This window comes from Trachurus trachurus, assembly GCF_905171665.1.
Source record: "Trachurus trachurus genome assembly, chromosome: 10".
NCBI classification, from domain to species: domain Eukaryota; kingdom Metazoa; phylum Chordata; class Actinopteri; order Carangiformes; family Carangidae; genus Trachurus; species Trachurus trachurus.
The window spans coordinates 25,678,834-25,703,493 of NC_139894.1; the positions used below are offsets into that span (position 1 = coordinate 25,678,834).

General features: G+C 42.2%; 2 protein-coding genes across 4 annotated transcripts in view; one reads left to right on the plus strand and one right to left on the minus strand.

Moving 5' to 3' along the window:
* The first annotated feature begins 480 nt into the window (after positions 1-480).
* On the plus strand, positions 481-3,386 carry LOC310992703 (ankyrin repeat and SOCS box protein 12-like). Its single transcript, XM_083980851.1, has 4 exons — positions 481-649; positions 1,035-1,358; positions 2,465-2,993; positions 3,097-3,386. The coding sequence occupies exons 2-4, from the start codon at positions 1,074-1,076 to the stop codon at positions 3,240-3,242; spliced, it is 960 nt and encodes a 319-aa protein (XP_083836977.1). The 5' UTR covers positions 481-649; positions 1,035-1,073; the 3' UTR covers positions 3,243-3,386.
* A 3,242-nt stretch (positions 3,387-6,628) lies between these two features.
* Positions 6,629-24,660, minus strand: part of LOC310992347 (rho guanine nucleotide exchange factor 9) — a 34,305-nt gene continuing 16,273 nt past the window's right edge. The window contains exons 2-11 of one of the 3 annotated variants that reach the window (XM_083980366.1): positions 22,088-22,267; positions 21,294-21,383; positions 19,870-20,070; positions 17,165-17,344; positions 16,570-16,802; positions 15,365-15,494; positions 13,913-14,044; positions 11,642-11,885; positions 11,264-11,332; positions 6,629-9,139 (exon numbers count right to left, since the gene is read on the minus strand). In XM_083980366.1, the coding sequence (XP_083836492.1) occupies positions 8,964-9,139; positions 11,264-11,332; positions 11,642-11,885; positions 13,913-14,044; positions 15,365-15,494; positions 16,570-16,802; positions 17,165-17,344; positions 19,870-20,070; positions 21,294-21,383; positions 22,088-22,213 (1,581 nt within the window). In that variant the 5' untranslated portion in view covers positions 22,214-22,267 and the 3' untranslated portion in view covers positions 6,629-8,963. Of the gene's footprint in view, positions 9,140-11,240; positions 11,333-11,641; positions 11,886-13,912; positions 14,045-15,364; positions 15,495-16,569; positions 16,803-17,164; positions 17,345-19,869; positions 20,071-21,293; positions 21,384-22,087; positions 22,268-24,660 lie in introns of all 3 variants that reach the window. The other 2 variants (XM_083980364.1, XM_083980365.1) reach the window with 2 other exon arrangements.

Consider the following 24,660-nt stretch of genomic DNA (forward strand, 5'->3'; position numbering starts at 1 on the left):
CAGCTGACACATACTAAAATGGCTGCCTTGGTGTGAATCAGGAGGACGGGGTGATAACAGGACACATAGATCTGAAAAACTTCCTTTCTCATAGATAATTTGGTGTCATCATCTCACTGGGGAATAGAGAAAAGCAGTTGTGGGCTCTTGTTTTTCCTGGTGCCTGCTGAGACTGCTACTGAAGAATTTTTCCATGCTGACCACAGACCTGACACACACACGTCTCCATTTCATTTTTGTTTTTATCCAGGACACTGAGAAAGACAAAGTCACACTCACCAATCACAGCCTGAGTGTCACAAGTCTATCACCTTTCTAATTATAAACCTGAGCTATGACTCTCCAAGAATGGAAGTTTAGGCAGGCCCATCTGTGGCCTAAAATTAGCCCCCACCCCCCAGAAAGGAGCTCTGCCCCCTCTGTTGGCTAATACACATACACACACGTGCGCACGCACGCACGCACGCACACACACACATACACACACACACACACACACACCAGACCGCACTTCACAACTCACAGGTTCTGTACAAACATCACAGACCACTTGTAGGACCTTTCTTTCCATCTCCCACGTGACTTGTAATGGGAATTTGAAAGATTTCAATATCTCACATTTTTGGAAATAACATCATTTATCAACAAGGTAAGACAAGTGTCTTATTACAGTCGGTATCTGTGCGCAGCTGTTGACACAAACCTTGTAACTTTGTTTCTACACTGAGCAAAGTCTGTGGACCCTTAGTGGGAAAGTATTCATTTTGTGTAGTGGTTGTGTTTGTGTGGTTTGAAGCCTGCTGCTCTGTCTATGTTGGCTATATTACTTTGATTTGTTGTATATTAAGTATATTGTATCATGTAAACAACAAACTGCATTGGCTTTGTACTGTATGTCTTGGTGGGAAACTGCCATAAGCTTTCATGGCAAAACTTGTTAAAGGCCATATGTAACAAAAAATAACTCAAAATGACAAGATTATTTCAGCTGTGTATGTGTCTCAGTGCATCATCATCTTTCTCTGTCACTGCAGATGGAAGGGCTTTGACTTGCTCTAGCCTGGAGTTACATTATGGTTCTGGGCCAAGCTGTCAACATGAGTTTGATGGACATTTCTAAGATCTTCTCCCTGCTGCAGCCTAAGGAAGAGGATGAGGACAATGAGCAGTGTCAGGCCTTGAACAACGCCGTGAGCAGCGACGACGTGTCTCTGCTCTCTGAGCTTCTTTCTCAGGAGATTTACAGGAGATCTATCAATGCTCGGAGCGGGTGGGGGGTGCCTGTGACACCCTTGCGCACTGCTGCCGCTCTTGGACACCTGAGGTGCCTGGAGTTGCTGTTGGAGCACGGCGCAGAGGTGAGATGTAGAGAGAGAGAGAGCAGTTTGTTGGACAACTTCAAATGTGACTGATGAGATGGAGTTTTGAGAGTAGGTGTGGAGGGGGCGTTCAGGACAAAGCAGCTGTGCCTACTGGTGGTGGGTGTAATGGATACAAGTATCCTGTTTAATAACCAAAATTATGTACTGCACTCAGCCCTCACACTTTTCATTTAAAAGCCAAGAATGGTTCCTACATTATTCCAGCAGCTTCTCCCTGAGGAGAAAGAAATGAGAGGGGATATTTTCATCACATTTTACACTTTGCACAGTAAAGGACTGGTCTGTAGGATTGGGGGGATCTTAGTATAATTCATAATTAATTGTCATTAGTGTATAATTACACAAAGTAGTCTACAATTACCCATCTACTTGACCAATCTCTGACTTAAATGTGATTGTGTTATGACTTCCGCTTTAATCGCTAATTAACACATCAAGCGCCACTCACAAACAGGTGTCAAGCAGATTCACACAATCAAAAGTGACCTCCAGGTCACCACGGGACTTAAAGTGACTATCTACATAGAAAGCTATGAATCAATCAAATTACTATATCCAATATACTGTAACAGAGTTAACTAGTAGTGACAAGTCCATTTGAAAATCTCAGTATTCAGTTTTCCTTACTTGTCTTTCTTAGGAGTAATTTAGCTTGGATCAAGACAAATTGCTTCATAAGATTTGCAAATACAAAACAGAAAAACACATCAAAACATTAAACATGATGAACATTAAAAAAAGGACAGATGTTAAAAAACATTAGCTCAATGTGCAAATTAAGCAGCCATCATACATTCATTCTGCCTTAAATACTCTTAATAGAGCTTGTTTGGATCCATCTAACTCTGCTGTTATCAATATTCTTACCAGATGCAAGACAACTGTTTACAGTGACAAAGTACAGCTATAGGCCTACTCATTGCACAATATCTGCTCAGCAACAAATGACAGCCAGTCAAAGACAGTGGCTAGCTGAGTCATCTACCAAGCACCACCAATTTGGGGATCATCAAAGTGCAAACTGCCATGTTTGTGTTTCCTAGTGCTAACCCTTGTTGGTGTTGTCCTGTGTTTGAATCAAGATCGACAGCCTGGATGTGAAAGCCCAGACGCCTTTGTTCACAGCTGTCAGTGGGAAACATCTGGACTGTGTGGTTGCTCTGCTAAAGGCCGGGGCAGATCCCAATGGCAGTCAGTACAACAACTGCTCTCCAGTGCTGACTGCTGCCCGGGAGGGTGATGTGGACGTGCTCCGAGAGCTGCTGCGGTTTGGAGCTGAGGTGGACGTCAGGCCCAAAGTACCCGAGTGGGCGTCCAACGCCACAGCCTGCAGAGGGCCCCTGTACATCTCAGCTGTTTATGGACACCTGGACTGCTTTAAACTGCTCCTTCTGCATGGGGCCAATCCCAACTATAACTGCACAGATGAGAAGATGCTGGCCAGAATAAAGCAGCCAAAGACAGTTCTGGAGGTGTGTCTCCGCTATGGCTGTGGGGTGGAGTATATCCAGCTTCTCATAGACTTCGGGGCAGATGTATATCTACCTACACTGATCATAGACAAGACAACAAAGCAGAATGAAGCTCTGCTGCTGCTGCTCAAGGAGAGAGGTGAGACACTGATCACAGAGCTTTTCATTGCGTTAGTTGTTCTATGAAATGTCACAAAATGCAAATGTTGATCCACCTGTGTTTTTTTCTGCTTCTGCTCCAGTTTGTCCCAAAACACTGATGTCTCAGACTCGTCTGGCAATTCGAGGACACATCTCCTGTGCTAATAAAGAACCGGCCATCGACAGTTTGGATGTTCCTCTAATCCTGAGAAACTACCTGAAGCATGACACCTCTGAACTCATATGATGCCATGTGCTGGTGTCGGGAGAAATGAGAAGTGAATTTCTTTTTACCTTGTTGCTTTACACAGATGACTGGATAATTGATTTCTGGCTTTGCCATGCTTTTCCAACAAAACAAGATAACAGACACACAACCAATCTCAAAGTGCTCACTTTTTTTTTAAAATATATTTTTCTGTGGTGTCTTTTTGAAGTTACTGTGCTGTCACAGTGCTGTAAATTATTTTTCTTTTTATTATTTATTTATGAAGATTTAACTTTGTGACTTCCTATTTATTAAATAGTTGAAGTTTGTATAGATATTTTTAGGTCTTGCGTTTTGGAAAATCTGCCTTATCCTTAGTAAGTGTAACACCATGGCTGACCACTAGAGACCACAGTAACACTGCATATTGCTCTTGTCCACATGCAGTGGAATGCTTCCTGTGGGCAGTTTTGATCTATTAGTAGCCTACCTCCTTGTGTAACCTTTGACTCTGCCCTTATTACAGGTATCTTTACACAAATCCATGGTCTCACCACAGTTGCTCAGACATCCAGACACAACTGTAGGTACACACACACACACACACACACACTGTCTGCATCACACCAGGACGTCTTAGATCTTGCCTGAAAAACAGTCTTGCATCTGTGGACTTCAAAACATTAGGAAGTGGAGCGATCAGCCCGCACTTCAGCACGGCCAACTGGGAGAATATATTTGCATAAGTCTCATTACTTATTGATTACAGTGTAGTTGTAGTTATTTTCAGGGTACAATTTGTGGTTGGAAGTTTGTTGAATTTCTTTTTTCTTTTGCTTGTCTGATGATGGTGTTATCTAATCTTATGTTTTTAATTCTTAGCACGGCCCTTTCATTTGTATTATGTCCAGGATTGAATGTGTCAGCTGTTGGGAATGGGGGCCTAACAAACAGGAAATGATGTCACACGACAGGAAACCCAGCACAATGCCCTCACTCACACTTTGACGCCTTGACACGCAGTTCTGTAGAGGTTTTATTTTCAACAAAAGTACAGCTATATCAGATATGGATTGATTTTTACAGCGAAGTACAACATATTCCCAGTGCTTCTGATTACATCAAAACATATAATGTACATACAGTTGACATCTCCACTCTCCCATTCACAGTTTCTGGATTGAATAGGCATTACTTTTTAAGATTTTTCATTTCTACAACAAATAATCCAACTCAAAGGGCTGCAAGAAAGAAAATGACAAATGTTTGCATATGGTGACAAAGGATGTTGATACTGTGAGATAAGTTCTTCTGTGATAGGCGAAAATCCAGACCTCAAACTAGATGGTAATATACAATGAATAGATTTCAAAAGTGAGATGTCAGTCTTCTGTTTACCTTGTTGTCACTGAACACCATGTCCATGTATGGCTCATTGAAGACTCTGTTGTACCCTGACTATTCTGAAACAACTCTGGACTGCATAACCAACTGCAAGGAGCTCCTACTGAAGATGTTGTTATGCTAAATGTGAGTGAACGCGGTTACTGGCTCATGTACACCCTGGACTAAAAGAAATTACAGAAATCCGAGTAAACTCTGGACAGTCAGCTAACTTGGCTGTCTTGGTTTTATGACCAGAAGAGAGATTAAAGAAAAAAGGAAAGAAAAGAAAGAAGAAAAAAAAACACTGTTCAGAAGGCTGTCCTCTCATCTCGCAATACAAGGTCAGACTGATAATTATGTAAAAAATAAAATAAAACCAATATATACATCCTTTTAACAATATGGCCAAAATGGTGTTATTTAATACTGCATTCAATAAATACAAGTGAGGAATTAATTTGCACTGTCAAGTCATTGTACTTCAAAGAATCATTTGTCATCTAAAACGAAAAGAGCATGATATGAATTGCAATGCAGTAGTGTGTGTGTGTGTATGTATGTGTGTGTGTGTGTGTGTGTGTGTGTGTGTGTGTGTGTGTGTGTGTGTCTTCAGGATTATGTTTATTTTTAGCTCATCCCAAGAGGTTTCGCATTTATTCAGCTCTTCTGCTTGGCTACAAATCTATACACAAACACCCATGGTCGGTGCAAACTCTTATTTGGTTCACTGTTGTCATAAAAAAATGATACCCGTTTTACCTCAGCTGTTAATGGAGTTAAAAAGAAAGAAAGAAAGAAAGAATAAAAGAAACATAACCAGCAGTTTGGACCATGACAGTGTTGGTTGGTGTCAATAGAAAAAAGAGAAAAGAATGAAAGTTTAAAAATAATGTTACAGTTTATATTACCCATTATCTGGGCAAAGAGAGCATCAGTGCCTTTCATTTCACCTATCAACAGTTCAGTCTTTGATTCAGCATTGGGGGGAGATGCTCCCACTCTACTTGACAATAAATAAAAACAGAATCTATAACCTGTAATGTGAAGTGAGCAGGAGACAGGTGGACAGAGAAAAGAACTCCCGTTAGTGAGATGGCATGGGTTCACATGTGAATGGTTCCGCGTTTTGGGAAGAGAAGAATAAAAGAAAAGAAAAGAAATAAAAGAAAATCCCATCGGAAGTTAAAATGAAACTAAACAATCTGTTCAGAATTGTCTTAAGTCTCATGCAAAATATTGGATGCCACAAGCATGCATTTACCTGGTACTGAGGTCTACCGCACGCTAGAACTGGAACAACATTCGTCTCCAACGCAAGATACCAATATCCAAATATATGATCTGTTTTTTTTTACAGTATTTACAGTGTGATGCTGATAAAGGTAAAATAGATGATTCTTCTTTTGATTCATAACTCACTGTTAATAATATACTTTGAAGAGTGAAACCTAAGTCGACTATATATTCAAATTAAACCATCTCTCAGCATGTTAAATAGATAAAGGAACTCTATGTAGCTTCTAAACATCTGAAATAAGAATTAACTTCTTTTTGTGCAATAAAATTACTGCTATGTAAGTGTGATATAATACAATAAGGTGTTTTAAAGTGTTTCAGTCAGACAGCACAGTATCTACTTATATGGAAAAGGCCTGACCTCTAAGTTTCTGTCCGAGTTGATCTCATGCACCGGGGAACGAGGAATTCCCACTGTGTATGAAAGAGAAAGAAGGAGAGAGAGAGTGAGAGAGAAAGAGAGAGAGAGAGAGAGAGAGAGAGAGAGAGAGAGAGAGAGAGAGAGAGAGAGAGAGAGAGAGAGAGATGCAAGTCCCACACTGAAGGGAAAATACATGACTAATTCAAATCTGCCTGTGAAACTGAATAGATAATCACTAGTGGAATGCTGGAAGGCACTGTTAGATAGCATCTCTCCTCTCCGCAGCAGAACGGGCCAGCAAGTGCGCATGATTATGTGCATGTGTGTGTCTATGTGTGTTGTGCATGTGTTGTGTATGTGTGTGTATGTTGTGTGTGTTAGCCTGCATGCTTGTGTCTGAATGTTGGTACTGGTGGTGGCGTGGAGTTGGGAGGTAACGGGGTGGGGGATGGGGACGAGGAGGGTGGTGGGGGGTGGGGTTGTTGGGGTGGGGCATAACACGGGACCTGAGGTTATCATGGCCTGGGAACCATATCTTTTTGCTGTGCCAGACGAGGAAATTATCTTCCAAAACAATCTCACTGGGAGCCATCTCTACAGACACCAGCAGCCAACTCACCCATTTCTCAACTTTCTTTACTGAAACAAAACATAAATTACACAACATACAAAGCAATTCTAAGGTCTTTTTTCCAATAGGTTATAAGGCCTGTAAGAAGGCAAACAAATGACATAGAACGATATATAACTCTTTCATATCACGTTGCAGTGAATAGTGAAGATATATAATGATATATCACATTGCACAAGTTGTCATACTGTATATGTACTGTCCATCAGGTGATATAATTCAACACAAAATGTACTTCTGTATCTGAGGTCAAAATATGATCACAAACCATGGACAGATGTTTCACTTACATTCCAACTGTAGAAAAGAATACACCTTCATGATGCGTGTAAATCGGTAGTTTCTCCTCAGTACATCTTCTCCTCCCTAATGCCTCGGTTGAAGGACTCTACGGTGGGGATCTCTCTTGCAGTGGGACTTTTGTTGATGAATCGAATCAATCTGATCAGGCCACAGTCCTTCGCAAATCACTTAACGGTGACAGCGCTAACTGCCAGAACATGGATCAGATCTGGAGAACAATGTGCCGGGGAAGGGGTGCCAAGATTTTGAAACTGCAGCCTTTAGAGATGTATGGATATGTCAGAGCACACCTGCATGCTACAGATTAATTCCACTTTTCTGCCGTGTACTTTACAACTCTGGTCTTGTTCATTTATAAATTCCTCCATTCTCTGACCATTTCCCCTTGTGCTGGTTAGGGTACTAATTTCTCACACGGCTGCATTGCTCCCTACTTAAATGAGAGATAAAGTACTCCTCAGACTGAATATGTACTGTGCTTTTTACAGTGTGAGCAATACAAAATAATTATGTCAACTGATGGAAGTCTTTTTTTGTTCTTTTTTGTTTCATTTTTACAGCTGATATGAAAAAGATATTCTTTTAGACCTTGGCCAATGCATCAACTTCAATTTTAGCTCTCAGTGGATTTTCTGGAGGTAGGCTGTGCTCTTTCCAAACACCCAGTGAGCTGCCAGCACAGTGCTACAGGGGTGGTCTCTGGGGAGAGTGGGGGAGGGGCTCTGACACAAGGCAGGTGAACCGTAGCCTGCCTATCTCCTGCTCCCAGCTGTTTCATCTGAGCGGCGAGCTCTCCGTCAAACGCAACCCACAGCCCCTCGGCGTGATCGGATATGAATACCCTGTCAAGAGTGGTTGGTGAGAGGACGTAAATATTCTATTGATGTTCCGACTATTGATTTGTTCCCTGACCTGTCGTATCATAGCCAATGGCAGGTTTCCAAAGGAATGAAGCTCTTCCCTCTGAGAGCCACTGACTCAGAGAGGCTGAGCAGGTGGGCAGAGAGATAGAGAGGACAAGAGAGGGATGCAGAGAGCTGTGAACGTCAGACTCGGTGAAGAGAAGGCTACTGTATGCAGACAGCTAGAGAAAGGAGGATGGGGCGCTGAGAATGAATGTGGGGCGGGGGGATGGGGGGTGGAGGGGTCCAGATGCAGACATCAGTAGAGCAGAGATGGCCTGACCAGTCTGTGATCAGCGGCGGGATGGATCTAACTCAGAAGGTGGCGCTGGCGATCGAGCTTCACAGGTCCTTGGCGCGCCACCGGTTGTAGCTGAGCCCCCCGTCATTATTCAATCTCACATTCAGAAGAATGCAACAAGCAATCTCACATAGCAGCACAGCAAGATCTCAGCTTTTGGACACAATCATACTTTTTTAGGAGTGACCTGTAATTGGCCTTGTGTTTCTTTCCAGATGATGGAATAAAAATGAAATCATGTAACAATCTCAATAACTCCAGGACATTCAGATGACGTGAATATGCAGAATCCGAGGGAAGGAGTTCATGACAGATGACTCAACTGGAGAAGCATGATAACTAAGAACGTTACTAACATATATGAATTGTAAAGTTTATTTTTTTCCTCAATTTTTTTAATCCAAGTCTTCAGTCCTCTTGCTGCTTCAAATCATACTCTATATTAACATTGGTCCTTAACTTCGGAGTCTCTTGTGTATGTGTGTTTTTTTTTGTATTTTTCTTCATCATGGGACATGATCATCCAGTGTTTAGTGCTTCTAAGAAAAATAGCTGGTCCTTCAGAAGAGTCTGTGTATCTCTATTTCTTAAATGGAGCTAATCTACTAAAATTCTGCCAGAAAGGAGCCTGGCCTCTTTTGGATTGACTGAATTCAAAAACCTCTCCTTGTGCCATGTCCTCCGTTACCTCATACTGCCCCGCACTGAGGGGGTCCTGGGGGGGTGGGTATGAGGGGGGCGTGCACCTGTTTACACCTAGGGAGGCAGGTGCAAAGAGAGCGAGAGGGAGGGGGGGTCGTGAGGGGAGGGGGGAGGGAAAGGGACAAGGAGGCAGTGCAGGGCACAAAGCGAAGGAGACAAAGAAGGGAGGTGGGTAGCAAAGAAGAAACATTGTCAGTATTGTATCTTCAGCAGACACAACAACACAACATCAAGTCATGCTTCCACAGAAAACAGGCACAAAGACGTACAAAATGAGCCGTCGGTGTAAACATTCCTGCATATTAAACCTGAGATATGACACGTTATGATCATACGATGACAGCTGAATTGGGAGAAGAGTGGAATTCAGCTCTAGCAATGACACAAGGGAGACTAAAGATGCTATTCAATCAAACTCTGTGGCAGGCAAACAAGAGAACTAACAGATTACATCTGATACGATGATGACACCAGGCATTTGGACAAGGGACACTGTTCTTCCATGTTTGTTGACAGCACTTTTGTTTGAATAGCACCCTCGACACTTGAGAACACAAGAGTGGCGAAAATAGAGCCAACAGAAAGCTGTTAATATGCGCTTAACTACAGTCTACAATGTCATTTAGCTACAGTCTACAAGCATCACAACTAGATTAGCTAGTGTAATTAAAAATTTGATACAATCAATATTTGGAGATGAAATATTCAAAAGTTGCCATGGCATCTTAGAGAAACATGAAAAGATGAGAAACAGTGTCTATGGTTGGGGATTTTCTTCTTTTTTCTTTTCTATTTTTGCCAAACACTGTTATAGCAGTTAGAAGGGTTCACAATAATTGTGTTAGTGGAGACCTGTTGATTTTGGATAGTCAAGATAATGCTTGTAAACAGATTGGACAGTGACTGCATGCTCCAATGCCAACGTTAATCACAACACCTCCCAATGCTGCTTAGCAGTTGCCATGGCATCTTATTGTGCTAGCTCTAAGGAGAACTCTAATGCATATACCTTTATCATTTTCAAACCATGTCCATACAACATGGCCCTCTTTCTCAAGATGAAATCTATAAATGAATCTGAAATTCAAGAGAGTACTTCACCTTGTGCCAGCCATGTACACATACAGCACTTAGAAACATACAACATTTACTTCTCACAGACATCTACAGGGATCCTTACGTCAGAGAGAACATTCCAGCAGTGGTCATTGATTAATTAATACTTTAATGGATGGTCATGCTTATTGTGAAACTGGCAATAGCAAGAACATCAGTAATGGTAAATGTACAAACATCTAGCCTAGCTCTAAAATGGCTAAATCTTAAAGGATGATACCAGCAGGTTGAGCGTGTGGGTCCTCTGTCTCTTGAAGACTTTGTCAGCAACTAGCTTCCCGGAAAAGCTTGTTTGGCATGTTTGTCTGTTACTGAGATAGCTGGTAACTGTTGGGGTTCATGCTGTTGCCATAATATTCAGACATCAGAGTATGGTAAACAGAAAAAGCTAGTGAAGAAAAAGAAAGGAAGGGAAAGTAACATGATTATCCTATCCTGGCTATTGTGCTGGATTCACACAATGCAAGGTAAAGGCTTATTGTTGTTCAATTTAGGTGCGTTAATAAAACTATACAACACCTGTACAGTTTGTACAAACTCACAAGCTCAAAGAGTGATTTTTTGTGAATGTGGGAAAAACACCAACAACCACCCTAACTCAAAAAAAGAAAAAAAATGCAAACAGTGGGGTGAGGTATTAAATCATTTCAAGACAAGCGTGACAGAAGACCCGCATGTCAGGAACGCTGGTATCACCCTTTAAACTCAGTAGTTCATGCAAACAGCCCTCTGTCTTTTCATTGATGCTTAACAGCTGCTTTACAACTTCATATCAAGTCATCCTCATATGGGCTGACATTTAACAACATTTAACTCAAATGGAAAATATTGAAAGTGATAATAGTGTGGCGAGACGGCATGAATTCACTTGACTTTTCTAGCTTACTTAGTACACGACTAGTCTAGGTCCATTCATAAACAAAGTATGCGTGTTTAAAAAAAGTGTAGAAAGTGAAAAGAAAAAAGAGCAGGTTAAGGGAAGAGTAAACAGCGATGAGAAGACAGAGCACAGCAGCGAGGAAAAAAAAAAGGAAATCACCTGATATCTTCTTGTTGCCTCACCTTTCTGTTTGGTCACCTTTCTCACTGTCATGGCTGCCTGCCGCTTCTGGTACTCAGAGATCTCGAAACCTAAACAGCAATAAGATTGGATGTGGGTTAAATGTTTCACACAGAGGTTGTAGGTCATTTAAAAAAGAGATGTTTACTTTTTACTTTGGCTTAAGGATAGACGCAACATTGTTTAGCTTTAACTTTTCAAAACGCACAAAAAGCATTTGACTGTGATCCAGCCAATCAGAGCTGATCGAACATTGCACTGGGAAGCTTGCGTTTTGTCCCCTTGCAATGCGCTTCAGGGAAATACAACACGAAGCTCCACTGCCCACTGTGAATGAAAAGCACCTCCCTAGTTTCCAAACAGGGAGGTGCGTGACTAACCGATTTTCTCATCCTCCTGCACCATCTTCCTCTCCTCGTGGAAGGCCCTGAGCCAGCGGATCTTCTCCTCCGGCTTCTTGGCCAGGAAGATGTGGATCTCCTCGCTGTCTTTGTTGCACAGTTTGAAGGCGTTCTTCACACTGACATTGAAGTCATCGTCACGCCCGTCTGTGGCGTCCCGCACCTCGTAGCGGTCCATGTCGATGCGGCCCTTGTAGTACAGGATGTCCCGGCGTATCAGATCCTGAGCGAGAGAAGAAGAAGATGCTCGTTAATGTGTGTCTCTGTCTCTTTGTGTTTGTGTGCACTGAACATTAGAGGTGTCAACAAGCAGCCTTCCCTTGGTGTCCTGAGAGCCTCTCTTATGCAACCTTTCCATCTGCTGCCCAAACATACAAACACCTTGCACACACATAGCAGGAAGCCAAATTTCAGTAAACCTGCTCCTCACTAGGTATCACAAAAAAGCAAGAATACTATTTTAACAGAGGTTTTTACACAGACTAACCCACATACAGTCAATAAATCATATTCTTATTTGTTTTGCAGATGCTATGAGAGTTTATGGAGCTCAGTCTTTGTTGACAGACTTTCTTAATATTGTTTTTGATTGTAGAACAGAACAGAACACAGTAGCCTCATAAAATATACAAAACAATGAAAACTGAATCTATACATTTTTCAGATACACAAGCACAGGGGCTGCAACTAATGATTATTTTCATCAGTAATTTAATGTCAATTATTAATGTATTAAACAATTGACAGGGGCGGTGCGTGGCGCAGTGGTTAAAACGGCCGCCTCATGTAGAGGCTAGTCCTCAACGCAAGCGTCCCCGGTTCGAATCCCGCGTCGGGCAGACCTTTCCTGCATGTCATTCCCCCTCTCTCTGCCTCCCCCTTTCCTGTCTATCTCACTATGTACTATCAAATTTTTAAAAAAGCCAAAAAATATATTTAAAAAATAAAAACAAAAAAACAAAAAACAATCGACGAGTGAATCACAATCTCCCACAGTTTGACACGATGTCTTGTTTGTTAAGTCCCCCAAAAAATATTCAGTTAACTGTCACATCGGACAAAGAAGAGCAGCAAACTGTCACACTGGGGAAGTTGTACAAATGTAACGTTTGGCACTTTAGTGTGAAAAATTACTTTGATGGATTAATCAATCCTCAAAATAGTTTTGAAGTAGTAGTAATTTTCGGCCAGTCGCCGAGTCAATTAATTGACTAACTCTTCCTGCTGTGCACCAGTACATCAAGCACGAATGAGCATAACTCGATGTAAATGGCAGGAATAAAAATAAATCTTCATCGTGACCATTGCCTCAAGAACAAATAACATCCAGTCTCACTCTGAGGTCAAGGAGGGTAAAATGAGAAAAGGAGCAGGGATATTTTAACAAGCATGCAGAGACAAATCCGTATTCGTGCGCTGATAAGGAGGAGATGAGAGGAAAAGATGGAAGGGTACATGCAACGTGCTACTAACACACCCTAAGGGCTGCCATTACACATGTTGTACCGGAGTGCAGAACAAGAACTACAGTAGAATTCATAACATAGTGTGTCTTGGAGCTTTGGCTTTTATTTATTGGACCAGAAAAACTGACGCACATGTGTGCAGGCACGGTGGAGTTTATCTCTGGTGCCAGAGATGTTCAAATGTGATAGGAGGAGGGAGGAGGGGGGAGGTCAGAGGGAAAGACAGAGACACACAAAGACAGTGTATTAATATGTGCTATATTTTTTCTGGGTGTTTGTGTGTGTGTGTTATGGTGAAATGATTGTTCCCCTGTCTGTACACGTGTGAGTGTGTACGCCTGGGATGATGCATTTATTCTGCCTGTGTGTGTTTTTGTGTGTAAGTGTCTGTCTGCATCTGTGTATTCGTCTCTGTGTGCATGTATTGCCGCGTCCAGCCGAGCGTGAACATCCGTCTGACAGGAGAGCACAGCCCTGGTGCATTGGAGCCCAAACTACCACAGCTCCATTTTGTGAAAGGTGCTGAGGAGTTGAACGCATCTCCACCGAGCGCTGGTGCGCCTCACACAGGATTATGTAATCTATTTGCAGCTCTCGAGTAAGGCTAAGGAAGTCACATTGTCTTTGAGCATCTCCGTCACCGGGCATGTGATACACACGACTTTCAAGAAAACAAGGCCGAGGGAGAGTTTTGGCTTATCAGCTTGTTTTCAGCCAACAAAGACTTCCAATACAAGGGAAGAAAGTGAACAAAGAGACAAAGAGAGAGAGAGAGAGCTCCTACCTTCTTACAGAGGACCAGCTGGTGATCAAAGAGGAAGAAGACTCGCTGCTGGCTGCGCCCATACGGCTGATAGATCCATGACAACTCCCCAGTGTAGATGAGCTCTGAGCTCCTGTCCAAGATATCATCCCCCTAGACACACACACACACACACACACACACACACACACACACACACACACACACACACACACACACACACACACACACACATGAAGATACAATGTTATAGAAAAACAGAATATTCCACTTATGGCACAGACAAAGATTAGTTATCTCATCTCATCCTGTGAAAACAGTTGGTGTGGTCCTCTGAGGCTCTGAAACAGCTTTATCAAGTCTGAGAAATTAACCCCAATGATGTCATCAGACAGGCCTCAGTTTTTGTTATTTTTTTTACAGAGAGCTCACTTTATATATGCAAACATGGAGTTACTAAGACATGGCTGTGTACCAGACAGGGAAGTCCAACAAAAGAATAGCTATAAAGTGGCATTATGGGAAATGTATGCTGCTGCCTTTCAGGATCTTAATCCACACTAGGCTCTATGGATGTGTCGGAATTTGCACTCTTCTGTATTTAAACTTGTGAAAATGAACACACCTATTCATTCAAAATAGGAATGATTAGACCAATATTGGGACCACCAATGTATTTTCAAACATGTAAAAAAAATGGCTGCTAAGGACAGAAGGAGGACATGTTGTCGGTGGCGATGGCCTAATTCCAGTGTCAGATAAACAAGGGGGCACACACACAGGAAGGTACAATGCTCATTTTCAAGTAAAGTGAACAAAGCAGCTAGTGTACATTTTGGGAACAATAATGGTCAAATATTGTGATCTTCATTTTGTTTACTATTGTTTACTCTGTCAAAAAAGCACTACATATTGTGTACTAACACAATGCAGACCGAACCTCTTACAAGCATCCAAACTAAATTCTAACATTAATAACTATCTGAATCCACCTTTGACAGATGTAGAGTGTGTTTTATGTTATAGCAGTAAGGCCACACAACCTTGTGTCTGGGTCTGAAGGAGGTCATTTCCAGTTCGTTAAAAATAAATACATTTTAAAAATTCAAAAGAATTTCAAGCATGAACAAACACTGAATGAAATGTTTTCCGCAAGCAGATTTGAGGTTGTTTAAAACTTTCTACATGGCGACTGTGGCGACATTGAATAAAACATATCATTGTGTTTGTCTGAGAGGAAAATTTTCATAATTAGATTTACAGAATATTACAAAATGTATTATCAATGTGCCAAACATATTGAAACAGTGTTACCTTGAGGCTGGGTAAAACTTGTCCAGGTTTGGTGATACTGAGTTAAATGTAACTTCTTCCCTTCACTATACATGCTAGGCTAAACAGACCAGATCGGACTGAGACATCAGTGGACATCAGATACTTTGTAATTACACCATAGTCAGAAGCAGCACATACCTCCCAGTCCAGAACAGAGGCTTGCCACTGGGCGATCTTGTCGATGTTCTCCAGCCTCCTCTTCCTCTCATTGATCTGCTGAGTGACGTTGCGCATTACTGCCAGGGCTGCCGCCACGTATCGATAGTCACTACGGATACAATGTAAATACATCGTTTATTAAAGCTGTAATAAATGTTGCAGTAGTAGTAGAAAATAGCCAATTAAAGGTTGTAAACTTAAGTAACAGCCATAGGTCTGTTTCAGCACAGTCAAAATAACACACCACTACTTAATTCCAATCAGCCATTTTCTCTGACTACAGTTAACTCTGGCTGCATCTTTGCTAACTGTATTGAATTTATCCCTCTGGCTTAGATGTGCTATGGATCCAATCCTCAGATAATGCATGTGTGTGTGTGTGTGTGTGTGTGTGTGTGTGTGTGTGTGTGTGTGTGTGTGTGTGTGTGTGTGTGTGTGTGTGTGTGTGTGTGTGTGTGTGTGTGACAGTGCTGTGTGTGTGACAGGGAGCAGGCCTATATCTGGCAGATTCTCCACAGCTCCTAACAGTCAAACACTGTGATCTGGCAGGCCTCGCTGGCAGAGATGGCACCTATCCCTCTCTGGCTGAGAATGCGTGGTTTGTGAATGACCTGGAGCTGGCTGAGACACGCTGAATCACTTACACCATGTTTCTGTGGGTTTGCACGCATGAGTTTGCACATCTGGATGCTCGCATGTGCGTCTGTTTCGCGAGAGATCATCTGCAAATGTTTAGATTGTCCATTGTGCTTCTGAGCTGCGTGTGCAGCTTGTGGAACGTCGACGTTTGTACGTGTGCCAGCAAAAGCTCAAATTCATATTTAATCTACAATCTATTTATATACAGACTTCTACGTAATAATCCCATGGCCGTGACATAGATATGAAAACGATCTGCCTCGCTTATGCAACACAGCGCTGTTGTATAGGTTCCTTCCATTAAATGATGTCCTCTTAAACATTCACAGGCAACAGAGCAAAACAACATTTGTTTCAGTTCATGCATGGATGATCACCGCTCCGCCAGAATGAACCCAACACCTGCAACAGCTGCATCACAACACAATGCATCTGGAGCACAATGATGCACCAGTAATAGATTCTTTTTAGAAACAAATGAACTGGCCATCAAAAAGCAACACAATCAGCAGATTAAATGTGATCTTGGACCCGGTGTAGAGTACCTGTGCTCCTGTGCAGTGTATTTGAGAAGCTCGGCCAACTGAAGTGGATATTTGCAGATTTTCTGGACAGGGGTGAGCAGGAAGCCGTCGATGGCGATGTCAATCATTTGCTGTAGGAGGCGACAGGCCTCGAAGAAGTGCTGGTACCTGCCATCCCTCATCAGCTTACTCAGCTCCATACAGGCATCCAAGTGGTTGTTACAGTATTCTGAATAGATCCAAAACCCATCTTGCTGTAGAGGAAAGATGTACATGATCAATGAATCCTACATTCGATAAGACATGCTGCGGAGAAGCCGATATATACAGAGGAACGGCTACGGCTGCTAAAATTTATATTAGGGCTGTTTTCTCAAGATCATGACTTAATTATCTCGTTATCTGGAGATAAACTGTTTGCTGGTGACTTAATTATCTTCACAACTTAACTGTTATCTCAAGATGACGAGATAATTAAGTTCTGATCTTGAGATAACAGGCCTAACACAATTATTAGCAATTATGGCTGCTCTCAGCTGGACAGTGTGTAAAAGTCTGTTCATTTTTTATCAGACCTAAATAAAAAAAGGAGGATATTTATGACATTTGAGCTTACGTGTTCTAAAAAACATGGTCCAATTTCAGAGAGGTGCGGCTCCTCTGTGTTGTACTGTTTCTCCAAGTCTCTCACAAAGCCCATCTGGAAGCGGTAGATGTCTTCGATGTTGCCGAAGATGACCTTGAGCTGGTCATCATTGAACATGTCCACACGCTTCCTGCACTGGCGTAGGTAGCCCTGCAACAATACAAGTAAAACAACAATGATGAGGTTTTCATAGAAGATACAGTGTAAGTGCCAGGTCATATTTTGTGATATAGCTCCAAGAGTACGAGTCAGTAAACGATGCAGAAATGTGCAATCTACCTTTTAGCTTGTTTCACCAGATCTCCATCTTTCCAACTTTTGTTAATTCTTTGTAATAAACATGTCAAGTCATTCACTAAATATAATTCATTTAAATTAAAATGAACTATGACTCTCTGGAAGCCTTTATAGACTCAAAAAACACTTTGTATAGGTTGAACTGTGGTCCCAATTTGTCAGTCCAATTCTTGTGGTAAATTAAATGCCCTGAAGCTTTGGCCCTGAAGCTTTGGCACACCCTGAGGCTTTGGAAAAGATCTGCTGTAAGTGGTAGGTTTTTGCTATTTCACACTCCACCACCCAGAATTATCTCTGTTGTCTTTGTGAAATACACACTCTAAGCCTTTTTGTTTTGTTTCTTGAAGTTAAGCTAAATCAAAATTATCACAATTTAAGCAGTGAGGAGAAATTTAGTGTAGCCTATGGCATGTTAAAGTCATGCATGTTTTCATAAGGAATTAAAAGCACAAATGACTGTGTGGATATTTGTTGTACATGAAGACAAGAAGCATTTCTGGCACTCTGACTTGTACATGTGCAGAGACTCTCATGCACATTTCTCCTCTAATTATCTTTCCCAATTCCAAAAACCTTTTACCCTCTTCGCTGATGTGAAAACAATTTGCAAAGGTTGCAGTGAGACGGTGAAATTTACCCTTAATACCACCTGCTTCCCTTGTAATAGTACAGGGATGCAAAGGATTAAGGGAAGATGATTAGATGTGAGAGTAAAAGTAATGTCCTGGCTGTATGCAACTAGCAAAGACCAACTAACCACCTGAAAATTGAATTTTGTATCTTACTTGAACTAATATATCTTTCTATCTACATGGTTGCCCATTTTTTTTTTTACCTCTTCTCATGAAGTGATTGTGACGGTGTGATTTATTCTTAGACAAAGTGTATATATATCTCAAAACTTTATTGATCAATCTCTTCCAAACATGTCACTGTGATAATTAAACCACAATTAACCTTTAGAATAAAACTTAAAAGAGGAATGTCTGAAAAAAAATTATTCCAACTATATGGGCAACTGTGTATTTTAACATAATCAACGGGAAGACAAACTGATGGCAACTGACTAATAATAGTACCAATCAATGTTATATTGTTAATGCTATTGGTGAACAAACAGCTGTAAGATACTGTTAAATTATGACTATGGCCTGTTCCTTTTCATAAACCAAGTAACTATATACCTGGTTTGTCATGACTGGAAGTCTTAAAGCAGATATCAGTGGAATGTTTTGTTAATATAAGTCCTAAATAGTCCTATTTTCCGTCAGCAATCACTTACATGAAGTATTTCAGCCTAAACACGAGTCTCTCCGTCACTCTGCTCTGCTGTAACCCGAGGAGAAAATTTTCCTTGTGGGATACAAGTGTTATCCAATGAGGAGAGAGAACGGCATGAAGGGCTGTGTGTGCAGCCAAGGGATGCGCGTGAATGTGGTGACGTAGCACGAGGACCAATTGATGCCTGACAAGGGCGGGGGCTGCTAACTCATGGTGCGTTCAAAGAAACTCGTACTTTGTGTTTTTCCTTCCTGTGAAGTCATACCAGTTCGATCTGGTACGAGTTCACGGGTCGGAAGTTACGAGTGGCCGTTATAGGGAACTTTCACAGACAACAGGATGGTAAAAACACGAGCTACGGGTTACCTGGAACGCTACCAAGTCGTAGTTGTGACTTGAAGCTGTAACTTACGGTTTCAAAAGCCTGCCTTGAACGCAGCATTAGCCGAAACGGCCGTGAAGCTGATATCTGCTTTAATGTATGTTTGTCAGTCCATCATACAACAACCATTTATCTTCTATAGTTACTTGTTTCTTCTAAACTCTAAAGAAGCCATTGTTAGCTTTGGGATATTCACAAAAGTGAATCAACGTTATGTTGGTGAATTTAGGAATGAATTTGTTGAATTAAATTGTTTAATTCTTGATATAAATAACCTATCAAGATTTATAACGTAAACTGTCATGTTTTGAATCCTTATAAAAGCTTTTCCAAGCAGAAACATTAGAAATGGGAAAAGGCTTTTTGTTTAATTTTATTAGGTGTGAATTCCAGCTCGTCACTTGATCATGATTCATGAGATGATGACAAATTTAATCTGGACCAGATCATTCCAAGTTTGGCTGTTGTCACTGCAGTGTGCTGATGACATATTGTGTTTTTGTATCTAACAAATATGTCTGGAAAAAGACATGTGAATGTGGGAGTGTTAAGAATTCATACTGGACTCTTGTGTAGCGTCAAATTGCATCTTCTCTCTCACGCCTCAATTCCTCACCATTTACCTTTCCTACTGTACCTCGGTATAAAAGCACAGCCTGGAGGAGCAGTATGTATGCACGTGTGTGATGATGGATGCATGAGAGTGTTTTAGTACCTCACAGATATCCTTGAGGTGTTTTATGTAGTGTCTCTCTGTGCTCATGATCTCATTGATGACATTAGCTCTCATCTGGTCTCGGTTCTGGAGAGGCGACCCCAGACACAAGCAGTCATTGGTCGGATCCAGATGTCCATTCTGCACTTCGCTGGTCCCCTCTGCTGGCTCTGCTCCCCCGTCCTCCTGGTTCACCCACAGCTGGAGACAAATACATCCACACACACACACACACACAGACACAGACACACACACACAGACACACACACAGACAGACACAGACACACAGAGCCACATACACATGCAGTTGAGTATGAAATGTGGACAGTTTAGTAATTAAGTGTATCAATCTGATGAAGAAAGAATTAGTAAACAGATGTGTTACGGTGTTAATATCACAAAATCTTTCCTGTAGTGCTGGTACCACTCAACTCTTCATGGCCAGGATTATATCATACACACACAGAGGCACACACACGTCCACAGCACATACTACATAAACACCCATTTCACACACAAGGAGCTTCATTTAGAGGGGTGCTGGAAGTTTGGACAGTGAGTCAGACTCTTGGTCCAACATGTCAGAAAGGTGCAGGACAAACTGCCAAACACTCGGGAGTTTAAAATAAGCCTCTTTCTGACACTGGTGCCCAGAGGATATTTAATGCCCATCTCTGGGCCTGTGTGTGACTACGGAAAAAAAAAACACAAAAAAATTCCCCTCTGTACATACGCATGCACATACACACACATCACACATCACACAACCTCCAGATTTCTTCACGCAAGCATGCGCTCACCAACACTCACACTCACATACGCACACACACGCGCCCACAGATCCACATACATAGTGTATTCCACTCTCGCTCATATAAAGGGCCAAGTGAGTGTGGTTTCAGATGCCCAGCAGCCAACACCTGATGACACACAGTTTGCCAAGAGAACATCAAAGAACCGACGGGTAGAATGCCAAACACAAGATGAGAAATGCAGCGCCACAGACAAGCAGAGTGACGGGTGGTAGAGCACTGACTGCAGACGAGAACCAGTAGCGCAGCATTAAGACTGAGAAATAGTCAGAGTCAATAGTAAATAAGAGTACTGAAGGAAATGGTCCAGATTTGCAAAGGAAATCACCATGAATGTTAACAAGAACAATGATTCCATCTAGTCAATCAAATGCATCTAGTTCTATGTAAATGCACTTGTAGAAATTGAGTATAGTTCATCAGGAAGACGTTAAACATTATCTTTACTCTTGACTCATCGGTTCTGCCTCTCTATCGACCCCATTGAGGATGATGTGATAACGTCATGGGAACGTTAATGTTTGGTAATGTCGAGGGTACGTTGCGTGGACAGACTGGAGCGGGCGGGTGGGCGGGCAGGCTGGATGGGTAGATGAAGCTGGGAAAACGCACCTTTGACGTGGTGTTTTGGAACCGTGGAGTTGCTATGGGGTTGATATAGAAAACCTGTTTTGTTTGGGGCTGAGGAGGGTGGGGTTCCACCTTGGAGAGAGAGAATGACAGAACAAAAAGATACTTTTTGGTTGACAGTCAGTCAGCCTGTCTGCCCTGCCCTCTCAGGAGTGAATATGGAAGGGTGGACAGGTGGGGGATGGCCATGAGGAGTGTCTTGGGAGGGGAAAGTGGGGAGTGGGGGAGGGGGTTATCTGCTGTGGCAGCCTCCACCTAGAACAAGGATGCTAAGCCTTCATTAAGTCAAGCGAAAGAGGTATAGCATAACATACCGCAGCTGGATCAGCCCTCTGTGTTAATGCAGTGCTTGGTTTAGTAGAGCTCAAATTAGGTTGATATTACATAATCACAATGAAAAGTGAACACATTGTAAATCTAAGTTGAGTTCAAGGATAGTAGTTGAAGGTGGTGCCAAACTTAAAAAAGGGGGCTCATCAGCATCTTTGCTTCATTGTCCCTGAGCACCAGATAAAGGCTCTTAGCAAGCTGTTCTCTGATCTCTTGAGTGTTATGTATTATTTAAAATAAATTATTCAACTGTGTGTATCTGTGCGTTGAGCCAGCGTATCTGTGTGTGGTTTTGTGTATACGACAAGAAAACTTGTGCGTGTGCACCTCCCAGTATGTTTATTTATCAGCTTTTGTGCATATGTTCATGTGCCTCCATTTCTGTGTGTGTGTGGGTGTGTGTTGTGTCTATGGTCGCTGGCCAGCCATGGCTGCAGCTAACTCACCCGTACAAAGCTGGCAGGGAACCATCCTTCCTCCTCGTCAATCTGGCCCCACCACCAGTCCTTGTTGGAGGCGTCCAGCACCTTGATGACGTCACCGGCCTTAAACGCCAACTCCCGGTCCGCCATGGTCACATGGTCCCATACCGCCTCAGCATTGACGATTGAGCCTCCACTTATCAACTGCAGAGAGGGGAGGGAGAGACAAGCAAGAGCTTATGTTTTATTCTGTTTAAATGAAGCCACTGTTGTGGAAAAACCACTACAAGAGCATAAACATCACTGCACACACTGACCAATACTTTTGGACACACACGTGATCTAAAAAAGCACATAAAACAAATTTGAAAGTGATTGTTAAACAGGACTCAGCCTCATTTTGGCCTCAGTTTGTGTAAATTCTTGTTGCTAAACCCACTCAGATTACTAATGGATGCAAATACACACCCTCAAAGCCAGGGCCCACTGGCAGCTTAGGGATTGCAAATAGAACGACACAATAGCTAACACAGACCACAGTGTACAACACAACAAAATACGACAACACAAAATAGGCAAGAGCCATTAGTGGAGAAACAACACAGCGTTCAGAAGCACAGCACCAATCTCCACACTGGGATGGTAATTGCCCCATTATGACATTAGAATAATTACATGTGTTAATGTAATATAAATGCTGAGGAGCAAACAAATGTGAAGGGATAATCTCTCTTCCTTCATGCTGTCACCAGGGCTTGCTATTTTATCTGCAGCGCAGTCTTTGACAAAACATGGAAGGATGACTCATCATATATTTTCTATTGATTTTAACATCATGAATGAATAATGTGGACATTATGCGACACTAAAAATAAATCTTTTAATTGTGCGACTGCGTGCACGTACGTTAGTGGAGTATTGTTTTACGTGCATGCTGGATATGGTCTGTAACGAAAGCCTGTCAGGTGATCAGTATTCTTCACAGGGACTTTAGAAGCTAAAGGTTGTGCTCATTAAAGGACAGGAGACAGCGGACAATGTTCCTGAGAAGGACCTGAGTCTGACATCATCCATCTACCATGCAGCAACACTATCCATCACACTGAGGACTTAGCTTTGTCGCCTCGAGGCTCGCGTACGCACTCATGCACGCACTCACACACTCACACGTGCCGGCACACTTTTTGTATGCATTAAACCTGTGTATGCATCTATGGCAAAGCTCCAACTGTTTGTTCCAATTGTTCTCTCCAAAGTAGTGTTCATCAGCATTCTCCAGTCCTGAGCTAACCATGCATCTAGTCCCTGGGGCTGTGGGCAGAGCAGCCAGCGCTAACCAAGCCTGACAGGAGCTGCTTAGGCTGTAGGTAAGGAGTTATCAGAAGCCGGGAGACAGGTTTGTCACATGGATGGACATGAAATTAGTTCTTTACTTGTATGAAGGCTTTTGCATATTAATAATGAGTCAGTATTACGTTTTAAATGGAGCAGGAGATGTTTTCCCTCAGTCATTTAAGATTCCTTTGCCTGTTAAAAAAAACGAAATCCCTAGATGAGAAAACCTTTTTAATATTCACCTCATCCCTCCGCCACAAAAATGCTATTCTACCTTCCTGCTGATGCGGTGTATTTGGAGGAACGTTCACGAGAAACAGCAGATTGTATGTGTATGTGTGTGTGCGCGCGCGTTTGTTTGTATCATCCGAACCCCCCGTGAGGATCTAAGCTCCCCAAATCAGCAGCTACGTTGCCCCCTTCAACCTGTAGACAAGCACACCTCCCTGATGGTCTATTGAGACAGCTACAGGGGATATAAGCCAATCAGGGCAGAGGAGTGAACATAGAGGAGGGACGTCCATGCCTGGAAGGGAAAAAACAGCCGTAGTCATGGCGACAGATGAGGATGCTTCACTGGTATTGACAAGATGATGGGATGAGGCAAGGACACTTCGGATGCACCAGAATATTTCCAAATTTAGGCGTGTGAGTGTCTCTCTCTGCTTGAGTAGGCATGCACAAATGTGACCACTGAATAAATGCAACATCCCTCTGTTATCTGCTATTAACATGAGAAACCAATCACACTGCAGCATTTGCTACGTGGAGATTTGATCATCTCCACGCGGATGAAAAATATACTAGTGTGGGCCTCCGCATGCAGATTTTAGATCAAAGACATCTCTGAGTAGGATGATTCAATCAGGTATCACATAGGGCTGGGAGCCGGGGTAACAATAGCTCCAGTCTATCTCAAAGCTCTCCACTACAGGAAAAGAGGAGGATTACCGCAAAAACATGTGTCACGCTGCCATGGAAACAGGACCGATGAATACAGCTCAAAAAGATTTTAAAAAATCATTGTTGATTGAGGCTATGGAATTTGATTTAAAGCATTTATTACAGAAATGGATAGTTATGGTTATTATTATTATTTTTATTTCAACATGCTGGCGTAACTAGTTGAAGCCAAATCAGTTCTGCTTGACCGTCACCATCTGACATCAGGGACCTCTGTCTAAAACAGCACCCATAGCACAGATGAGCCTTGGCACTGTGCCCCCCCCCCCCTCCAAACAAAAAACACAAAAAAACCCACA